The 19,174-nt window shown below is 38.9% G+C and overlaps 1 protein-coding gene across 1 annotated transcript; it reads left to right on the forward strand.

Annotated features, from left to right (window-relative positions):
* Positions 1-1,388: 1,388 nt before the first annotated feature.
* LOC117376303 (probable phospholipid-transporting ATPase IM) lies at positions 1,389-18,568 on the forward strand. Its single transcript, XM_033972738.2, has 28 exons — positions 1,389-1,504; positions 6,163-6,246; positions 6,514-6,572; positions 8,285-8,398; positions 8,816-8,914; positions 9,414-9,475; positions 9,939-10,011; positions 10,089-10,159; positions 10,233-10,315; positions 10,389-10,547; positions 10,872-10,960; positions 11,727-11,920; positions 12,002-12,210; positions 12,292-12,335; positions 12,426-12,591; positions 12,677-12,865; positions 12,966-13,081; positions 13,710-13,874; positions 13,941-14,052; positions 14,435-14,540; positions 15,182-15,323; positions 15,407-15,590; positions 16,189-16,412; positions 16,535-16,618; positions 16,739-16,984; positions 17,075-17,213; positions 17,298-17,428; positions 17,513-18,568. The coding sequence occupies exons 2-28, from the start codon at positions 6,204-6,206 to the stop codon at positions 17,837-17,839; spliced, it is 3,630 nt and encodes a 1,209-aa protein (XP_033828629.1). The 5' UTR covers positions 1,389-1,504; positions 6,163-6,203; the 3' UTR covers positions 17,840-18,568.
* Positions 18,569-19,174: the final 606 nt, after the last annotated feature.

The following is a 19,174-nucleotide window of genomic DNA, read 5'->3' on the forward strand; positions in this document are numbered from 1 at the left end:
CTCTGCAGCAGTGTGGCCTGGACAGGACTTTTTACGCATCTAAAGGACCTCCAGCTCTTTTACGCGTGTGTGCGCCCTGAATCCTCATGGTCCGCGTTTAGAGCGGGTTTTACAGGCCATGGACTCGAGTATGAGGCGTGTCTGTTCTGTTTATGTCAGATTTCTCATAGTTTGTTTTTTTAACAGAACAGTAGAACAGGACAGTGGAACAGGACAGTGGAACAGGACAGTAGAACAGGACAGTAGAACAGGACAGTAGAACAGGACAGTGGAACAGGACAGTGGAACAGGACAGTAGAACAGGACAGTAGTTGAATAGGACAGTAGAACAGGACAGTGGAACAGGACAGTTGTGTGAGGCTGTGACTCTTCCATGTCTGTCTGATCTTTGACACAGACAGTCTGGCCTCTCTCCAGTCTGTCAGCTCTATCTTCAGGAGTTTCTCTCTCCAGATCTGACATGAGGCTCTATCCTTTGACCTCCTGGGACCTCCTGGGACCTCTTGTGACCTCCTGTGACCTCTGAAGGAGGCAGAGGCAGAGCTGGATGGGAATAGACACATGTGGTTAAGTCTGTTACAAAGGGAGGAGAGGCTATAACTTATTCTATGTGGGAATGTCCTTATCCTTGTTTGGCCCCGTTCTACTCCTGTTTTCCCTTCAGTCAATATTTCTTATAGCGTACTTCAGCATATTTACATTGATAAAAGTAAAATCGTGCATTTTAACAGTCTCCCAGAGCTCTGGACTTCATCTGTTATTGTTATTGTTTCTCATTCCCATTGTCCCTGAATTCTCTAAAAAATATTTAACTTAACTGTAACATTAAGGTAACTTTCCATCGACAAATCTTAAACTTTAAGAGAATTAAACCTGGTTAAAATATTTATATTTATTTATTTATTTTTAGGGTTTAATGGTTTAATGTGGCGCACTTACCCCAGTCTCCACTAGATGGCGACATTGACTAAAAGTTTATCTCAAGATTTAATTTACACAAAGTTTTGAAGACGCTGCTGCTTTAGAGGCTTTTTAGTCCTGGATTTCTAACATAATTGAATCGTTTTACATACTTTATTTACTATATACCTGTACTTCTTACAGACCTTATAGTTGTTGTTTTTTTAGGGTTATGCTTCTTATGGGTCTTATATTTCACCAAAAATACTGAACAATGATGCAAACAAAGCTCACTGTCAGATCTCTACATGTTTCATCCCTGTATAAGAGTTCTCCTCGTGCAGAGACAGGCCCAATGTTTAAAGGCAGGGCCAATGTGCGCGCTCCAACTGCACAAATTGGTTGTAGACTGAAGATGGAGGGAGGGTTTTTACTGAAATAGAGGAGGGGGCGGCGCAGGGGAGGCACTGAAGTAGTGGCGGGTGGGTGAGTGGCTTTGTGGAACTAAGAGGAAAACATTAGCCTTCTTCTCGGCTTCACTTGGACATTTCTAAGCCTCATTTCTTGATCTTGGACGGGACGCAGGACAAAGTGAGGACGCGCGGTAAGACGCACGCAGTTTGATCGACTTTGGCGGGACAGGAGTGTGTGGATGTGTGAACTCTTACCCCAGGGCTGAAGGAAAGCATGGGTGTGAAAGATACCAGATGGAGAGATCTAGGAAAAAGGAAGCTGTAAGAACACAGCTGGGCTTCACTCTGAGTCTCATGTGTCTGTTCTGTTTATGGAAACAAACCTCCAAATGAAGATGGTTTTGTTGTGATCAGTATCTAGACTCACTAAACGATTTTTCTAACCTTTTTCACGATCATTTTGGAGTTTAAAAAGGCTCTTCTTGAGGCAAACTAACAGTGTTTAATGTAAGCTATAGCATAAGTTCTTTATTGTGGTAATTTAGGCAAATTAGAACAATGTTGGATCACAGATTTCGGATGGTTTTTTTGTGGGTGTTTACAGTAGAAGTAGAAAAGCCTACACTGTCCACACATGATGGATCACACAGACTACACACTGTGACAGAGCCTACAGTTGGGCTGAATACTCTAGTACTTTGTTACAACTTGCATGTTTTTATCCTCACAGGCTGCAGGGGTGAACATAGACTCAGACTGTCTACATAATCTCTTCAAATCTTTATTATTTCTGTCATTTTCTGTCATCCTAACATGATTCACCTTCCAGGACCTCTGTGTGAATGAGTCCTGTCCCGATGACATCCAGAGGTGAACTAAAGAACCACAGTTACACCCGCATTGGCCTAAACTCACATAAAAAAGTTTGGTTAGTCAAATTAAACTTTAGGCCAGCTTATATGAAACATGAGCTGCTTTTGTTTTGTCAGAGGAAATGTATATGACACTTTTATATGACACAGAGTAAAACACATGTTCATTCATAATAAAATACAGAAGCTTTTTGAGAGACTGGTTTCTTTGCTGAAGTTTAAATCAGATCCAGGCCACAGTAGATGATTCAGACTGAGTAAAGAAGTAACAATTGGACAATAATTTAAAGGTGTTTATCACGTCATCATCATTTTTTTTTTTACTTTAAACTTTAACTCGTCGCACTGACTCCATGGACACTAAGACTTCACTGTATTTACTGTTTATTTACTAGTACTGGTTTACTGTCCATTTGCACAGATTAGACATGTAGAGCGAGGCATTAGAAGGACAACAGTATTTTAAAGGTCAATAAAAGTGTTAGCTCTTCATCAGTAACGTGATCGGAGCGGCTTTGTTGTCCGAGAGGTCAGGTGAATAATTGAAGGGCTATTTGTCAGTGTTTTTTCAAGCAGAACCGAGGCAAAATGAATTCATTATATTGCGGCGGCGTGTCATAAATGCCTGATTTTCCTAATGGGCCTGTGGAATCACAAAAAGGTCAAATACATAGAAAGACTAAAGTAGGATAAGTCGTGTGCAGTGATTTAAGGCTGAAGGTTATACAGAAACAAACCTTTAGAGCTGTTTAATTACGATTATTTGAGTCACAATTGATATAATAATTATTTTTTGATGCAGTTATTACTTCTGTATTGTCAAAGCCAAGTTAACCTACAGAGGAATAAACAAATCAGCATTTATTATTCATGTTTTGGGCATCAACTTTAAAAACTGTAGATAAAATGAGTGGACAAAAGGACCACCTATAAATTCAGAACAATTACACAATTTTTGTACTTGATTGCAGCAATAACCGTAACCATGACTAAAACTGAGTCAATGCACAATCCACAGCCCTATAGACAGTAAGTGTATGTGTCAATCCATTACATTACCTTAAAAATATTCAAAAAACTAACTAAAAACTAAACTACTTTTGTTACTTTCCCTGCACTTTTAGTTTTACTGCTAAACATCGGCAGGTTCGACCACACACCACAAAATGTACCTGGTGTTTTTTGTTTAGTTTCAGTGGGTTGAATGTGACCTGGTAAAATCCAAGACCATGGGAAAAAACACTCATGTTCAGAGCGTTGATAAGCACAATCTGACGACTACACCTACAGGAATGATACTATTAGATGTGAAATTATCTGATTCAAGGTGTTTCTGAATGTAAATAACACTTAGGCCACACTTTTCCTGTGGGTCATTTCAAATTGTGCTCTGTTATTTCCTCCCTCTTGCAGCGGTTTAATGGTTCAAAAAGTAACTCTGATTTCACTTGTTTTTAGGAACACTCAGTAAAAACCTGCTATCAGTTCTCCTTCCTGGAATTGTTGAGTGAGCGAATGAGAGCTTTCGAGCCAGACACAACACAAACAGTTCTGACTTTATGCAGACACATATTTAAAAGCTGATATTTAACTCTCCGTTTGCTGATGGGAAACTTCACTAACCGTGTCTAGGTTACAGTGTGTGGTGAAACTATTTTTATCCAGCAGCTCGATAAGACAAGAGGCGAGTTGAGCGGAGCAGTTAAAAATATGTGTCAGATGATGAACAAACTCATCAAACCCACATGTAGTACTATATATTTATACTGTGACTATTATAATCTTAATTCACTGTAATGTCTGACTCTGCTACTCTGAGGCCAAACAGGGCTTGTCTTTGATAAAAGCCACTGTGTTAATAGAGCATCTTAAATGGGAAACAAGAGATCACTGATCAGACAAGACTCCCATTCACTCGTGTGACCTTTGACCTGCACTCAGTCACAGGTGTCTGTCACACTGGATACTGTTGCACACTTTTCTTTGCTTCAAAAAGCTTTTATTCTGGTTTGTGGCCACACAAGAGAAACTGTGTTCCAACTGACAGCTTGGACAAGTACTGTTTTTGTTTTTGTTTTTTGGGTTGTTTTTTTTTCCTAAATATATTCAAAGTATTTCTACATATGTATGAAACATTACTGCAGTATACAGTGAGAACATATCTTATTACTAGATATCAAACAGTTTTTAGGGCTGAAAACACATTTATTGATTAAGCACAACTATTTGATTGAAATATGATTGTTGAAATTTAGTCGTCAATAAATTTAGTATTTGAATAATCATTATCTCTACACAGACTCCAAAATGTGCCACGTGCTGAGAGAAGAGGTTTTATGACCAAGACAAAGAAGTAATTACATCAAAATAACATGGGATTTATGTAGGATTCGTGTTTTTGATGAATGAATGAATGAATGAAGCACCATCATTAAAGCTTCATCTGGGAGTAAAAATCTCATTCACAAGATTTTCACAATTTTACATCTAATGGATTCATCAAAGAAAATAATCACTAGACCTGTCACGATAACACATTTTGAAGCACAATATATCGCTACAGAGAAGTTTAACAATAAATGATAATAAAGGAACTACTTAAAGCCACTGACACAGTAATAATAAAACAGGTTAATTCCAGTAAAACGATTTTTGAACAGTATCATTAAAAGGCATAGACTGCAACAAATGACAGAAGTAAAGAATAATTTGCCACAGAAGCTACTGGTTCAGCCCTGTACTGTTCAAATCTGATCATTTCACAACTAAAATAACAAAAAAGTCACCATTGTTGCAAAGAAAAAAGTGCAAATGATAAGTATTGAGCCCAAAATATATCCTCCCAGCTTTTACATATTGAACTATAACTAAATAAACGATCTTATCTGTGTGTGAAACTGAGCACACACAGATATGATCATTTGTGATCTCATTTCCTAATCTAAAAATGGCATCGCACTTTGTTAAAAACATCAGTTGAAGCTTAACATTTGTACGGTACAAATGTCTTAACACGGTGTATCTTTTGTTATTTTCATCTGCATAAACTCTGATCTCTTTTTTCTATTTTGCACAAGCATTTTAAATACTAACTCCTGAGAGCTGCATGGCATTTAAATTATTGGGAAAACTGTCGAGTGGGTAAATGTCAGTTTTTCCGTGCTGACAAACCGTAGACCCCTGTATAACACTTGATGAATAGAGACTGTGTTTGTGATGCACGTTTGAATTCACTGGTTACGCAGAAAAATGTTAAGTTTGTGTTTGAAGTCCACATAAACACAAACATCCACATGTGTGCGTATGTCAGACACAGCAGCAGTCCTCTTAAACGCCACATTCTTTATTACAAACATGTGGCAGATATTTATAGCCTCAACTGTGACGTCACTTCGCCAACCACAGAGGGCGGGGTCTGTGTGGAAGGGATTTCCTGTTTGGGGACTCATTTAAATGCACCTCAAAACATTTTGTCCTTATACAGACTATGGCGAAAGTAGCTTCAGTCTGACCTGAGGAGGTTCCACCCTCTGAGTCATTGAGCCTAAATTGGAAAATCTGTAAAAGGGCAGAAGAATGATGCAATTGTACAGAAACTCTAGAGTAACTGGACACCTACGGCACAGTTGTGGAGAGGTTTAAATGTCCAGAGTTGTCAACAGCTGCCCTCTCAGACTTAATTACATTCCCTGTAGCTCACGGCTCAGCATGAATCGCATACGCTGAACTGTGGCACTGCGAGCACAAATAGTACGCTTTACCCACCTTATGCATTAGGAGGTCTGTTGTCAACAATAAATCAGTTTGCTCAGGCTTATGTTGTTCAGAAGTATAACAATAAATGATAATATGGGAAATACTTAACGCCACTGACACAATAAAGCAGGTTAATTTCAGTAAAACGATCATTAAAAGGCTTGAACTGCAACAAATGACAGAAGTCCTAATGATAAAAGTGATGCAATTTTTCTTTTTAGGTTATAATATGATGGACAGCTAGCAGGACAACGGGGAGAAGATGACATTCTTTGGCCTGGACTGTTTAGCCAAGAAAGAAAGAGGTAAAGTTATTTTTATTACATTGTTCATGTCTGTCTACTTCTGCCTATTTCTATATAGTTGTAAAATATTTATTATATGTGTAGAAAGAGTCAGTTTTCTAATGTACTACAAAAAAGAACCCTGAAACCTGAAATCCTTTCTTTGCTGGTTGTTGAATATAACATTTTAGATTGTATTCAGTAGCTCTGTCACCTTTTATTCTAATTAGGACAAGTGTCATTGAGTTTTGTTGTTTTTATTGACCTTTCATTGCTCTTAACCCACAGAGCTGGAGAGAAAACTCCGAGCCAATGACAGAGAGTACAACCTGTCCTTTAAGTACGCTGTAAGTACTGTTATAACGATATATGCTAGACCAATATGACCAAACATTTTTACTATGTTATAAAAGAGAAACTCTCCAATAATGATATAAATGATCATAAACCCAAAGCTGCCTAATAATATTTGTGTTAATTTGTCGGGCTGTGTTTAAATTCTGCTTCCTCTCCTCATCTCTCATCTCTTTCATTATTAGATAACCTCTGCGGAGATTTTAAGTCACTCTAGGCTTCAGGAGTTAATCCTGCACAGAAAGATGTCTTCAAGTGATATTTGTGAGTCCATAAACTCACGAGAATTCATCTTGAAAGACTCCAGCTGTAAAGTTAATCGAGCAGGTAGAGCGTTCACAGAGCAGAAGCCAAAAGTGAAACTAACAAACATAACAAACATGGCAACTCTGACAAATGAACTTTAGTCTATATTATTATTTAGTTTGTGAAAAATGTGCAGAGGGAAGCTCGTTATGATGTTCTGCATTTTCAGATCATCCTTACAACTATGACGATACATCACCAGTGTTATTTTAAGGCCTGGCCCTAGTTTATGCACACTCTCCACAACAACAACAGCAGCAGCACGTGTCTCCTGCCGTGACCAGGATGTCCAGTGGATGTGTTGTGCAGGTTAAACACATTGGACCAGTGGCTTTCCTGGGCAGAAATCATTTTGGGTCCAACTATTGTCTTCTTTGTCTCCTCTGATCACAACCACTTCATCTTAAACAAGTTTCTCACATGTATATTACACAGTGCATGTCAATCTGTGTGTGTCTGTTTGTCCCATTTTAGACCTGGTATGTTACTGAACCACCTGTTACATTATTTAGATATGGTTTTACTTTTAAAGCCAAATATTTGTTTAGGTATAATGTTGTGTGACATATTTGGGATCCTCTGGTTTATTGTATTAAGAACCATCGTCTTAATCCATGAAGAAGAATAATGTTCTTTCCTCTCCTCTAATGTGTATACACTTATATCCGGCGTCTGTTTATATCCCCATAGGACACTCAGTTCTGAAAGCCTTAGGAGTGGGTGGAGCTAGTGTCCAGATCCACTGATAACTCCCTGTGGGACTCTGTATGTCGGGGATGATAAGGTCCACCTGGTGCTGGGGAAACGACTCCCACAACATAGTTCTGCCACGAACCTTAATGTTTGACATACACCGTACATGCGCTGCGCTGCACTGTGAGCACACGGCTTTGAGGCAGCATTATGTTTATGCTCTGAAAAAACAAACCTCTGTGTCTTTTTCAAGTTGTGGACAATATTGACAAAAAATGATATCCTGATAACAATAAGCATATGTTATTGTTGTACTTCATCAGAAATACGTGTAAATGTGCTTGTAAATATCTTTTATGAGTTGTAAAATCAGCCAAAAAGTGCAGAACTATCACTTAAACCGCTTATTTGAAAAATGAGCCTGCATACAGTATAAAAGAACATTTCCAGTAACAATACAAATGATGATAAATCCAAATCGGCTTAATATTTGTGATAATTTGTCAGGCTGTGTGCTTCCACTCCTCATGTCTTATCGCTTTCATTATTAGATATCTTCTGCAGAGAGCAAAATTCTTATCTTTTGTATCAGATCTTTTGCAGCTCTCCCTCCATTAGCCTGGAAATACGCTCATAAACCACACTCATTAATGCAAAATGTTATTATTTATTCAAATGAGCTACTTGTATTTTGCTTGTGTTTCAGACAAACGCCATCAAAACCTCAAAATACAACTTCTTCACATTCCTACCTCTCAACCTCTTCGAGCAGTTTCAGAGGATCGCCAATGCCTATTTCCTGTTTCTGCTCGTGCTACAGGTAAAGAGAGAACCGACGCTCTGCTCTTTGTACCTCAGCTGTTTCCATCACGGTTCAAAGAGAGTGAATAAAACAAATGTGATGACTTTCAGTGGCAAAGAGAGAGAGAGAAGCAGTTTTTTTTTGTTTTTACCAAACAGGATATAGACAAATCAAGAGTCATTTGATTAAGGAAGTGTTCTGACCCCACAGGAAATTGCCTCAGTGTTGCACATGCAAGAAGCGTTAAGTTGCACCACTGTGAACTGAACTAATTGTTGATATTGTTGCATTAATTAGACAATAAACTGTTTGGGTTTTATTTGATTTGCCTGGAATATTCTGCAGTTTGTCAGTCAATGCATGTATCTTGAATGGATTGTTATTTAAATATCTAATAATAAATGAAACTTCATATTCTTTCATATACTTTTTTAGGTGATTCCTGCCATCTCGTCTCTGTCCTGGTTTACCACTGTTGTGCCTTTAGTCCTTGTGCTGACAGTCACTGCTGCTAAAGACGCCACTGACGATATTGTAAGTTTGAACCTTTGTACAAACGGTAGAACAAAAAGTCACACTCTTTTTGAATTAAATGGTAAATGGGAAAGCCTAAGTGAAGTTAATGTTTAATTAAATACTAGTTATTCATTTTTTTCTGCTCGTTTGCCCAATGAAACTAAAATACTTGCTCACCAGACTCATTCCCTCTTTAATAAGTCAAACCAAACCAAGGACAAACAGTGATGTCATTGGTTAAACATTGTCCCAAACAAGAGACTTTTTGTTTCAGTGTCTGGCGATCATTTGTGCCCGCTGCGTCCCATCTGTTCCTTTTTACATGTCTTTTATTCGGGGACTTTTTGGTCTGAGCAGGTACACAGCGACTGAACATATGTGACAAAACAGCAGTGATGAAAAGGGAGTTTTTGACATTACAAAAACAAAGCCACATTTCTCAACTGAAGCATGTTGCAATTCAGTCTTTGACATTCATTTTTAGGTGAATAATTTCCTTTATTTTATGTGTTCGTAGAATCGCCATAGGAGTGATAATCAAGTCAACAACCGCAAAGTTCAAGTCCTTATCAACAGAAAGTGAGTGTACTGTGAGCGTAATGTGGGATTGTATTTGAATTCTTGATAAGAACCTCTACAATATGTGAACTTTTAACAACAGGCCTCCATTATGCCTTTATTATTGTATCTTAAGCAAAGAAAAATTGCATTTAACAATCAATAAGGCTAGATAAACAAATTCATTGGTTTTTTTTTAGACAATGTGTTGTTACTTTGCCAAAGGTAATTGTGGACTAGAGTTATTGAGTTGTTGACTTTGGTCCTGTCCAGTTCCAGTACGACTTTGCAATAGATCAAATTTTAACCAAGATTAAGTCATTTCTATTTGTCAATGATCCGCTTTGTTTACAGTCAGGAAATGAATATTGTTTATTTGTTTTTAATAGAATTGAATTAAATCGAATTGAGAATCGAGCCATGAGGCAATACTGCAAAATACTGTTAAATAAAAATATATTCAATTACCTTTACTCTTCTGCAGATTGCAAAATGAAAAATGGATGAATGTGCAGGTGGGAGACATAATCAAATTAGAAAACAACCAATTTGTCACAGTAAGTATCATTTTGGTTTATTAAAGCGCAGCGTTTTTGAAGAATCACAGCTTTAAACGTTTTTTCTCTTTCTTCAGGCTGATCTTTTATTACTCTCGAGCAGCGAACCACTCAACTTAGTCTACATCGAAACGGCCGAGTTGGACGGGTAAATCTCCATCTCCACTGTCATAGTAGCTTTATTTCCATATTTAGTCACGTTTTTGTTGTCCCTCCTTCAGAGAAACCAACCTAAAAGTGAAGCAGGCCCTCCCTGTGACCGGTGACCTTGGAGATAACATTGAAAAACTTGCAGACTTTAATGGTGCGTACACAACACTCAGCTGCACTCTGTCACACTCTATCGCTCTGTCTGTATTCATGACATTTGTGTTTAGGTGAAGTACGATGTGAACCCCCAAACAACCGTCTCGACCGCTTCACAGGAACACTAACGTTTGCTGGTCAGAAATATTCACTTGATAATGAGAAGATTTTACTGCGAGGATGCACTTTGAGGAACACAGACTGGTGCTTTGGGCTGGTGCTGTTTGCAGGTTTGTAATTTGAAATATCTTTAAAACAATATTAAGGGAAGTGTTTTTGCGTTGCCCGGAATGTTCCACAGTATGGCGTTCAATTTATCTAAAGCATTTATGAAGTGTGGGTGCGTTTATTGTTCAAAAAGTCCTTGAATCGCCTGCTCATCAATCGGACATGAAACTTGTAGTGGTGGCGTTACGGTACTTACTTGTCTCCATGCAGAAGTTTTAATTTCATACTGTGGAACGTTCTTGACAAAGCAATAACATCTCCACGAAGATAAGCAGGTTTATTTTCATTTTACAGTTTCATAATGAGTTTTATTTTCATATCTACAGGTCCAGAGACCAAACTAATGCAGAACTGTGGCAAAAGTACTTTCAAGAGGACCAGTATCGATCGACTGATGAATATATTAGTCCTGTGTGTAAGTGTTTTTATACTATTACCTAAAAAAGACAAAATCCTTAAGTTAGTCAGCCTTGCAGTTTGGGGTTAACAGTTTCTACTCATGGGTAATTTGTGATTTTATGCAAGGAATGTGTCGAAATGTCTGAGGGACGAAAGATGCAGACTTGGGGTAAAAAGTTGAACAGTTTATTTACAAACACAGGAAAGTAAATGCTGATTGACGGAGCAAACAGAGAGCGGGGTTGTAGGTAGTGGGGTCAGAGGGTGTTTGAGGAGAGCTGGGTCGAAGGCAGAGGTGCAGGGTAGTTTCAAGGAGCAGGATCTGATGAAAAACGAGAAAAAACAGCTGAGTTTTGTGACGGTAATCACGAAACTAGACTGGGCCAAGCGGAACTGTACCACGGAGGAAACATGAACGATCTGGCGGAGTTTGTAGGATCCCCAGTTCCTTTGTACTCCCGAGGTGGAGGCTTGATTGTAGTGGGTGGTGCCAGAGTCTCCGCCCAGCCGCCCAGCTCCAGACAAGGACACAGAAGTTAGGGGGAAAAGACAGAATGGGGCAAAAATACACTTTATATGTCACATGAATACGAAGATACTATCGCAAATATGGTAAATGGCTGTGATAAAAAAGACTGTATTGTTTAGATTCAAGAAATTAACATTGTAAATTTGTGTTTTTAAGAAAATATAATCCATGGATACAAAGATACCACTGCAAATTGCCCTTCGGTGATAAATCATGTTACATCCATTGATTGAAATGTTTTTATTTGACACAGATATTTGGTTTCCTGGCGTTCATGTGCACCGTTCTGGCCATTGGGAACTGCATCTGGGAACTGAATGACGGCTCCCAGTTCACAGTTTTTCTGCCTCGACAAGAAGGAACCAGTGCGACTTTCTCTGCTTTCCTCACCTTTTGGTCCTACGTCATCATCCTCAACACTGTAGTGCCTATTTCTCTTTATGTCAGGTAATTCAAATAAGGATATTATTCATTTTGTATTTACTTATGTGCCAAAACACAAGCAAAACACATCTCTCTTTTGTACAGTGTGGAGATTATTCGACTTGGGAACAGCTTCTACATCGAGTGGGACAGGAAGATGTATTACGCTCGGAATGACACCCCCGCAGAGGCCCGGACCACCACTCTGAATGAAGAGCTCGGACAAATCAAATATGTCTTCAGTGACAAAACAGGAACGCTGACCCGAAATATTATGACCTTCAATAAGTGCTCTATCAATGGAAAAACATATGGTAAAGAAATGTTCCTCTAGTTGAACGATGAGTCCTGTTTATATTATTATGTCAGAGAAACAGTGTCATTACTTCTTGCAGGTGATGTGTTTGACTATATGGGCCAAAGACTTGAAATTACAGAGGTATATTAACAGCACTAAAACACCAAACAATAGGCACGGTCATGTAAGTTTAAATGATTTCATGTCTGTTTCCATTCTTCCTCTTTTCAGCACACGGACACGGTGGACTTCTCCTTTAACCCTCTTGCTGATACGCGCTTTCAGTTTCATGATCACTCTTTGGTTGAAGTGGTGAAGCTGGAGAATCCTGAGGTCCATGCCTTTTTCAGACTGCTGGCCCTCTGTCACACGGTCATGGCTGAGGAAAAAACAGAAGGTGAAGAACAATAATTAAATGAGTAAATTCAATAGTAAAGTGATATCACGAACGGTCACTGGGTAACACTGAATGTGCTTTTCAGGAGAGCTGGTCTATCAGGCCCAGTCCCCAGATGAGGGAGCACTGGTCACAGCCGCCCGAAACTTTGGCTTTGTTTTCCGCTCACGAACACCTGAAAGTGTTTCCATTGTGGAAATGGGGAAGCCGCGCACTTACGACCTTTTGGCGATCTTGGATTTCAACAATGTTCGCAAGAGAATGTCTGTGATAGGTGATTATTCAGAGATATACAGACACTAAATATAGTTATGCTTGAGCTTTGAACTTATTTTTATTTACAGTGTTTGATTTCTATACCTTTTTTTTAACAGTCCGAAGTCCAGAAGGGAAACTTTCACTTTACTGTAAAGGCGCAGACACAATCATCTATGAAAGACTGCACCAGTCCTGCAGCAAACTGATGGATGTCACCACAGAACACCTCAATGTGAGTCCAGAAGACAAGTTTAGCAGCACACTGACAATATTTGATTTGAGAGTGATCTTTAATTAAAAATAACCAAAGGAACTGGTAGCACTTTGTATTCATACATTTTCTTCTACAAATGCTGCAAAAAGTCAAAGTAAAAACACGATACAGCCAATATTTATAGATAAAATTTATTCTGAAACTCAAACTTCAGTCTTTTGTATCACACAAACCTTTCTCCAGTGCAGATACACTTCAGAATTAACACAAATATTCACACAAACAAAAACACTGACAGTTATTCTATAGCCACTGTCATTCCATTTGAGTTTCCTTTTGTTTAGGAGATATTCAGCTATTGTCTGTGTAGACCCTCAGGTTTGATCCATAGCAAACAACGAAGTTAAATCTGTCAACTGGACAAATCTTGTAGGAGTGAAGACGTTTCGCTGCTCATCCAAGCCGCTTCTTCAGTTCTGGTGAACTGAAGATTTACAAGATTTGTCCAGTTGACAGATTTAACTTCGTTGTTTGCTATATTCAACTATTATTTGGACCAAATGTAAACACTTGCAAATTCCACAGACTTGTCTGTATCTAGTTTTTCTGAGTTGCTCCTTATATGTACATACATGTTTGACTACAGGAGTTTGCAGGGGAGGGGCTCCGGACTCTGGCCTTGGCCTACAAGGATTTAGATGAAGAATATTTGAGCGAGTGGCAGCAGCGCCACCATGAGGCCAGCACTGCCCTGGAAAACCGTGAGGAGAAACTGGACGAGCTCTATGAAGAGATAGAGAAAGACCTAATGGTGAGGAACTATCTAAAGTTATGAATGAACTGTGTGTTTCTGATCTTTGTGTTGTTTTTTATGTAGCTTCTTGGTGCAACAGCGATTGAAGACAAGCTACAGGACGGAGTTCCTCACACCATCGAACAGCTCGCCAAAGCAGACATCAAAGTCTGGGTTTTGACCGGTGATAAGCAAGGTATAATGTTTAGATTTGTTATAAACTGGACAAACTGTAAACACACTGGGCTGTGCAGTCGACCAAATCAGACAGTGACATTTACTGCTCCAGTAAGTTACAAAAATGTGTAACTGAAAAATACAGTTTTATCAGCGTACTTCCCGTGGCAATAAATATAATTATCTATACTAAAATAAACACTGTATATAAAAAATATATACTTTTAAAAGTATTTACTTATTTATCCAATAGTGACTCAAATTATTGTTTCTATAATCCTGTTTCTGTAATGAAGCTCTCATACCCACACTTTGAAAGAAACAAGGATCATATTTGATTTGTTCTGTTCATCTCATAAATGTTTTCCAGGTATTATTATTATTATAATTTTGTTGTGCAGAAACTGCAGAGAACATAGGCTACTCTTGTAACCTGCTGCGAGAGGAGATGAATGATGTTTTCATCGTCTCAGGAAACTCCCCTGAGGATGTCAGGCAGGAGCTGAGGTCAGAGTTCACAGCTTCTCTCTATGTGTCTTTTATTTTTGCATTTAGCCCTGCCCAAACTAATAGCCTGTGTCTCCACCTCCCCTCAGGCAGACTCAGGCCCTCGGGTCTGCAGCTCTGCACCTGTACCTTTGCTTTTGCTCTTCTCACCCCGTGTGGCTTATTACCACAGAGAGCTCGAGTAGTGCTCCAGAAACACAATCCTGCCCTTCTTCTTTTAACACCCAAATGATGTTGGCCTTTTAAAAATCTCAAATCTCAGAATAGAGTAAGCTGACATCCAAAACAATTCAATCATAAAAAAATGTACTAAATATATTTGCATCCCATTTACATTCCATGAGATTCTCTACTTCATCTAAATCCACAGGCATCACGCCTAAAACGACCAGGCAAAGTAGGAAATGAATCAATGTTCTCTGCTCTGCCCAAATGCATTCTATGGAACACCAAGGTAAAGGTGATTCATTTCAGACATTCTAGTGCAAATTATCAACTTTACCTGCAACAGATACATTTAATGCCTAACTGTGGAATATCCCAGGCAAAGCAGTAACATCTCCATGGAGACAAGCAGGTGGCGGACTTTCTATTAGAAAAGTTACATTGTACACCTTTAACAAATACTTTTTCTCATATAGAAATGCAAGAACTTCCATGAAACCAGATGCAGTAGACGATTCGGCGTTTCTAGCAGAGAGGAGCAGAATTAAAAGACCCAAAGTGATGACGGACGAGGTGGTCAATGGAGAGTATGGATTAGTCATCAATGGACACAGCCTGGTATGAGACATTCTACTGCTGTGTAGAAAGTCATGGTTTCATTTCATCTGAAAAACTTTAATTATACCTTTATTTTTCGTCAGGCCTACGCTCTGGAGCACAGCATGGAGCAGGAGTTTCTGAGGACGGCATGTATGTGTAAGGCAGTCATCTGCTGCAGGGTCACTCCTCTACAAAAGGCTCAAGTGGTGGAGCTGGTCAAGAAGTACAAACAGGCCGTTACATTGGCTATTGGGGATGGAGCTAATGATGTTAGCATGATCAAAGGTAACTGCACTTTGTCTACTAACATCCACCCCCTGGTTTAATAACTGGAAGTAGGACGATCACCTGTCCCTGTTCTGGTTGTCCCACACAGCCATTTGTCCCTCATGACACATATTTACAGAATGTCTCACTTTTTCATTGATTCTGCATGAAATGTATAAAAGTGAACTTTACATAGAAAAGATGAAAACATGATTTTTTTTTTTCCCCTCAAAAGACTTCTTGGATGTACTGACTTTCTGGATTGTAATATGATGACACTGCTATTCTCTCTCTGTGTGTGTTATGAAAAACTAATAGCTCATTGATAACTATTAATATCTATGAACTTACATTTCCTGAGTCTCATTATACTCAACGACTCGTTCCTCTTTTTCTATAAAGTGACGTGCCCCTAACAACAGGAAGATGAGTTTATATAATCATAAACCACTTGATCAAATACATCACCAAATAAATGCTTTTAGTTTATTTTGAACTAACCATTTATTTAAAAAAACACAGGTTTGTTTTCTCACAATAAAAACATGCCTTGGTGTCATTAGTAGAAGCCTTGGTGCTAATAATTGAGATCATATTGTTGTGTTTACCCCCTCAGCGGCTCATATTGGCGTGGGCATCTCTGGTCAGGAGGGCATGCAGGCTGTACTGTCCAGTGACTACTCCTTTGCCCAGTTCAGATTCCTGCAGCGCCTCCTGCTGGTGCATGGACGCTGGTCATATCTGAGAATGTGCAAGTTTCTGCGATATTTCTTCTACAAGAACTTCACATTCACTTTTGTGCACTTCTGGTATGCCTTCTTCTGCGGCTTTTCTGCCCAGGTATGTGAAAAACTGAGATGAACAGCTGGCCTACTTGGTCAGCGGTTTGAAAAGGCAAAAAAGTGTAAAATATATTAACTACATCAAAGTCATATTAAATATACTTTTATTGTAACTGTCAGACGGTCTACGATGAGTGGTTCATCACACTCTACAATCTGGTCTACACTGCTCTCCCTGTGCTGGGAATGAGTCTGTTTGAACAGGTAAACATCATTTTTGCCAATTAGTTTCCACATTTCAGAAAACATGACTAGAAGTAATGTTGACCTTATTATTACTGTGACAAAGAAAATAATTATACGTATGCGCCCCCTGCTGGTTAGGATGTGAACGACGCATGGAGTTTCCAGCATCCTCAGCTCTATGTCCCTGGTCAGCTCAACCTGTACTTCAGTAAAAAGGCCTTCTTCAAGTGTGCCCTCCACAGCTGCTATAGCTCCTTGGTCCTGTTCTTCATCCCGTACCTCTCCATTTTTGACACAGTGAGGGATGATGGGAAAGATGTGGCAGACTATCAGTCATTTGCCGTTTTAACCCAAACCTGCCTGATGTTTGCTGTCACCATTCAGGTGAAATGCAGCTACCGATGTTTTTACTTGTACACTTAAGAAATGCAGTTTTCCAGTTTAATACTGATTGTATCTCTGTGATGTTTGCAGTTGGGATTTGAGATGACATACTGGACGGCTGTTAACACACTTTTTGTGATGGGCAGTCTGGTCATGTATTTTGCCATTACTTTCACAATGTACTGTAATGGGTTATTTCTCATGTTGCCTGCAGCTTTCCCGTTTATAGGTAAGTACTGAACTGATGCTCTTCTCCATCTGTAGTTTTGTTTTGTAGCGTTGTTGAAAGTTTATTACCGCTGTGTCTCTGTAGGAACAGCTCGGAACTCCTTTAACCAGCCAAACATCTGGCTGACTATTGTCCTGACATCGCTCCTGTGTATTCTCCCTGTGGTCACTCACCGCTTCCTTATGGTTCAGCTTTACCCCACGATAAACGACAAGGTGCATATGAAACTATACTGTATTTCAAATGCCTTATAAGCTTGTACATTGTATAATGTTCTTAACTGTGTGGATAAACTTTAGGTGATGTTCAAGGTGAGACAGGCCAAAACCAAACTGCCTCCTCCGACTCGGCGTGCTCGTATCCGCCGCACCAGTTCTCGGCGATCAGGATATGCCTTCTCACACGCACAGGGCTACGGAGACCTGGTCACCTCAAACAGGTTCTTGCGGCGTCCTGCTGTGTCCCGCTCCTCTGGCTTCACTCACGCGGGTCGAACCACAGGCTTCAGCCCAATGGGCCGCTCGGCTGGGTACAGTCCCACAGGACGTCCTCAGAACGCCAAGGTCAATAATGTGGAGGTGACATCGCTGCAGATGTACAGGACTATCGGGGAGCCCTCGCTTTGACAAAAGTTTTTGTTATAAGAAACTTGAATAATGAGCCTGGAAAGTGCTCTTAAATAACACCTTGCTGTGCTTTGTCTTCACAGGAAAACATTAAAAACTTCTGTTGGACAGAGTTTAAAATATCTCTACCTTAGAAAAAAGTTCCCATGTCTGAGGTCCAGCTCTTGTTTACAGATTTATTGCACAGACCTAAACATTCAATCATAAGGGGAATAACCAGCTAATTTGCACATTTTTGTGTTTTGTTTTACCGGAAATGTTTTTGTCATACAGCTACATCATACATGCCAATAAGGCCTAACAAATATACACATAAAGAATATTTTTACAATTCAAAGTGAATGTTTTTGAAAACGCTCCTTTATGGATGGTTTCTACAGAGTAATTGGACGATTGCCAAACATTCCAGCATTTCATGGTATCCATGAAGGCAAAATATACAAAGCAATTTTATACCAGTGTTTCAATGTTTTTAGATGGAATTTTCATAGCACTTTTCATCAGAAAAATGTCACTGCCCAATTTATCTTTTTTACTTCTTTGGTTATTCCCCCACTATATTTAATCTATAATCATTTTTATAAGTTTATCTGCATGACAATCTGAATTCACATATGCAAAGGATTAAGGGGAGCTCATGGTTTCTTTTGTATGTTTTCGCATTGTTATATTTGTATTATTTTGTATCTATTTAAACTGCAATAAAATATATACATTTTCTAAACATTCTGTCATTTGCCTCTTTATAAATAGGCAACTCTTGAAAGTTGAACTCTTCTCTGCTTTTATTGTAATGGCATCAGTTCTGCAGCAGGTGGGGGAATAAACCCTCATAAAGCGCACTATCGAGTTTACCTTTGCAAATCTATCTCACAGTGATCATTTCTTTAGACATCTGTTCTATAGATTATTGTACCAGCTAAACAACACAGGCTGAAATATATAGAAAAGGAAAAATACAAAGCACACAAAACAAATCATCAGGTCTAGTTTTCTTTAGAGCATATAGTTGTAACTTTAAGTGTACAACCTATTTATGAAGCTGACAGGACGCTAAAAGCCAATAAAACGACAAAAACTGGTCAAAAGTGCTGTCATTCTGCAGAAAATGAAAGTTTGCTGCCCCCACGCGGCCAAAGTAGTCATAGCCGTGGTACGTTCAAATCATTACGTGACAATACGGTTTAAAGTAGTAAAATAGTAAACTAATGTACGGGCAACTGTTATTTAAATATTTACTGTCCATATAACGTCTATACTTTATTTATAATTGTATTTTGAACTATCAGTTGTATGTATGACTCGGTAATTATTTTTTTTAATCATGTGTGTTCA

The sequence above is a fragment of the Periophthalmus magnuspinnatus genome, chromosome 9, assembly GCF_009829125.3.
Source record: "Periophthalmus magnuspinnatus isolate fPerMag1 chromosome 9, fPerMag1.2.pri, whole genome shotgun sequence".
NCBI classification, from domain to species: Eukaryota; Metazoa; Chordata; class Actinopteri; order Gobiiformes; family Gobiidae; genus Periophthalmus; species Periophthalmus magnuspinnatus.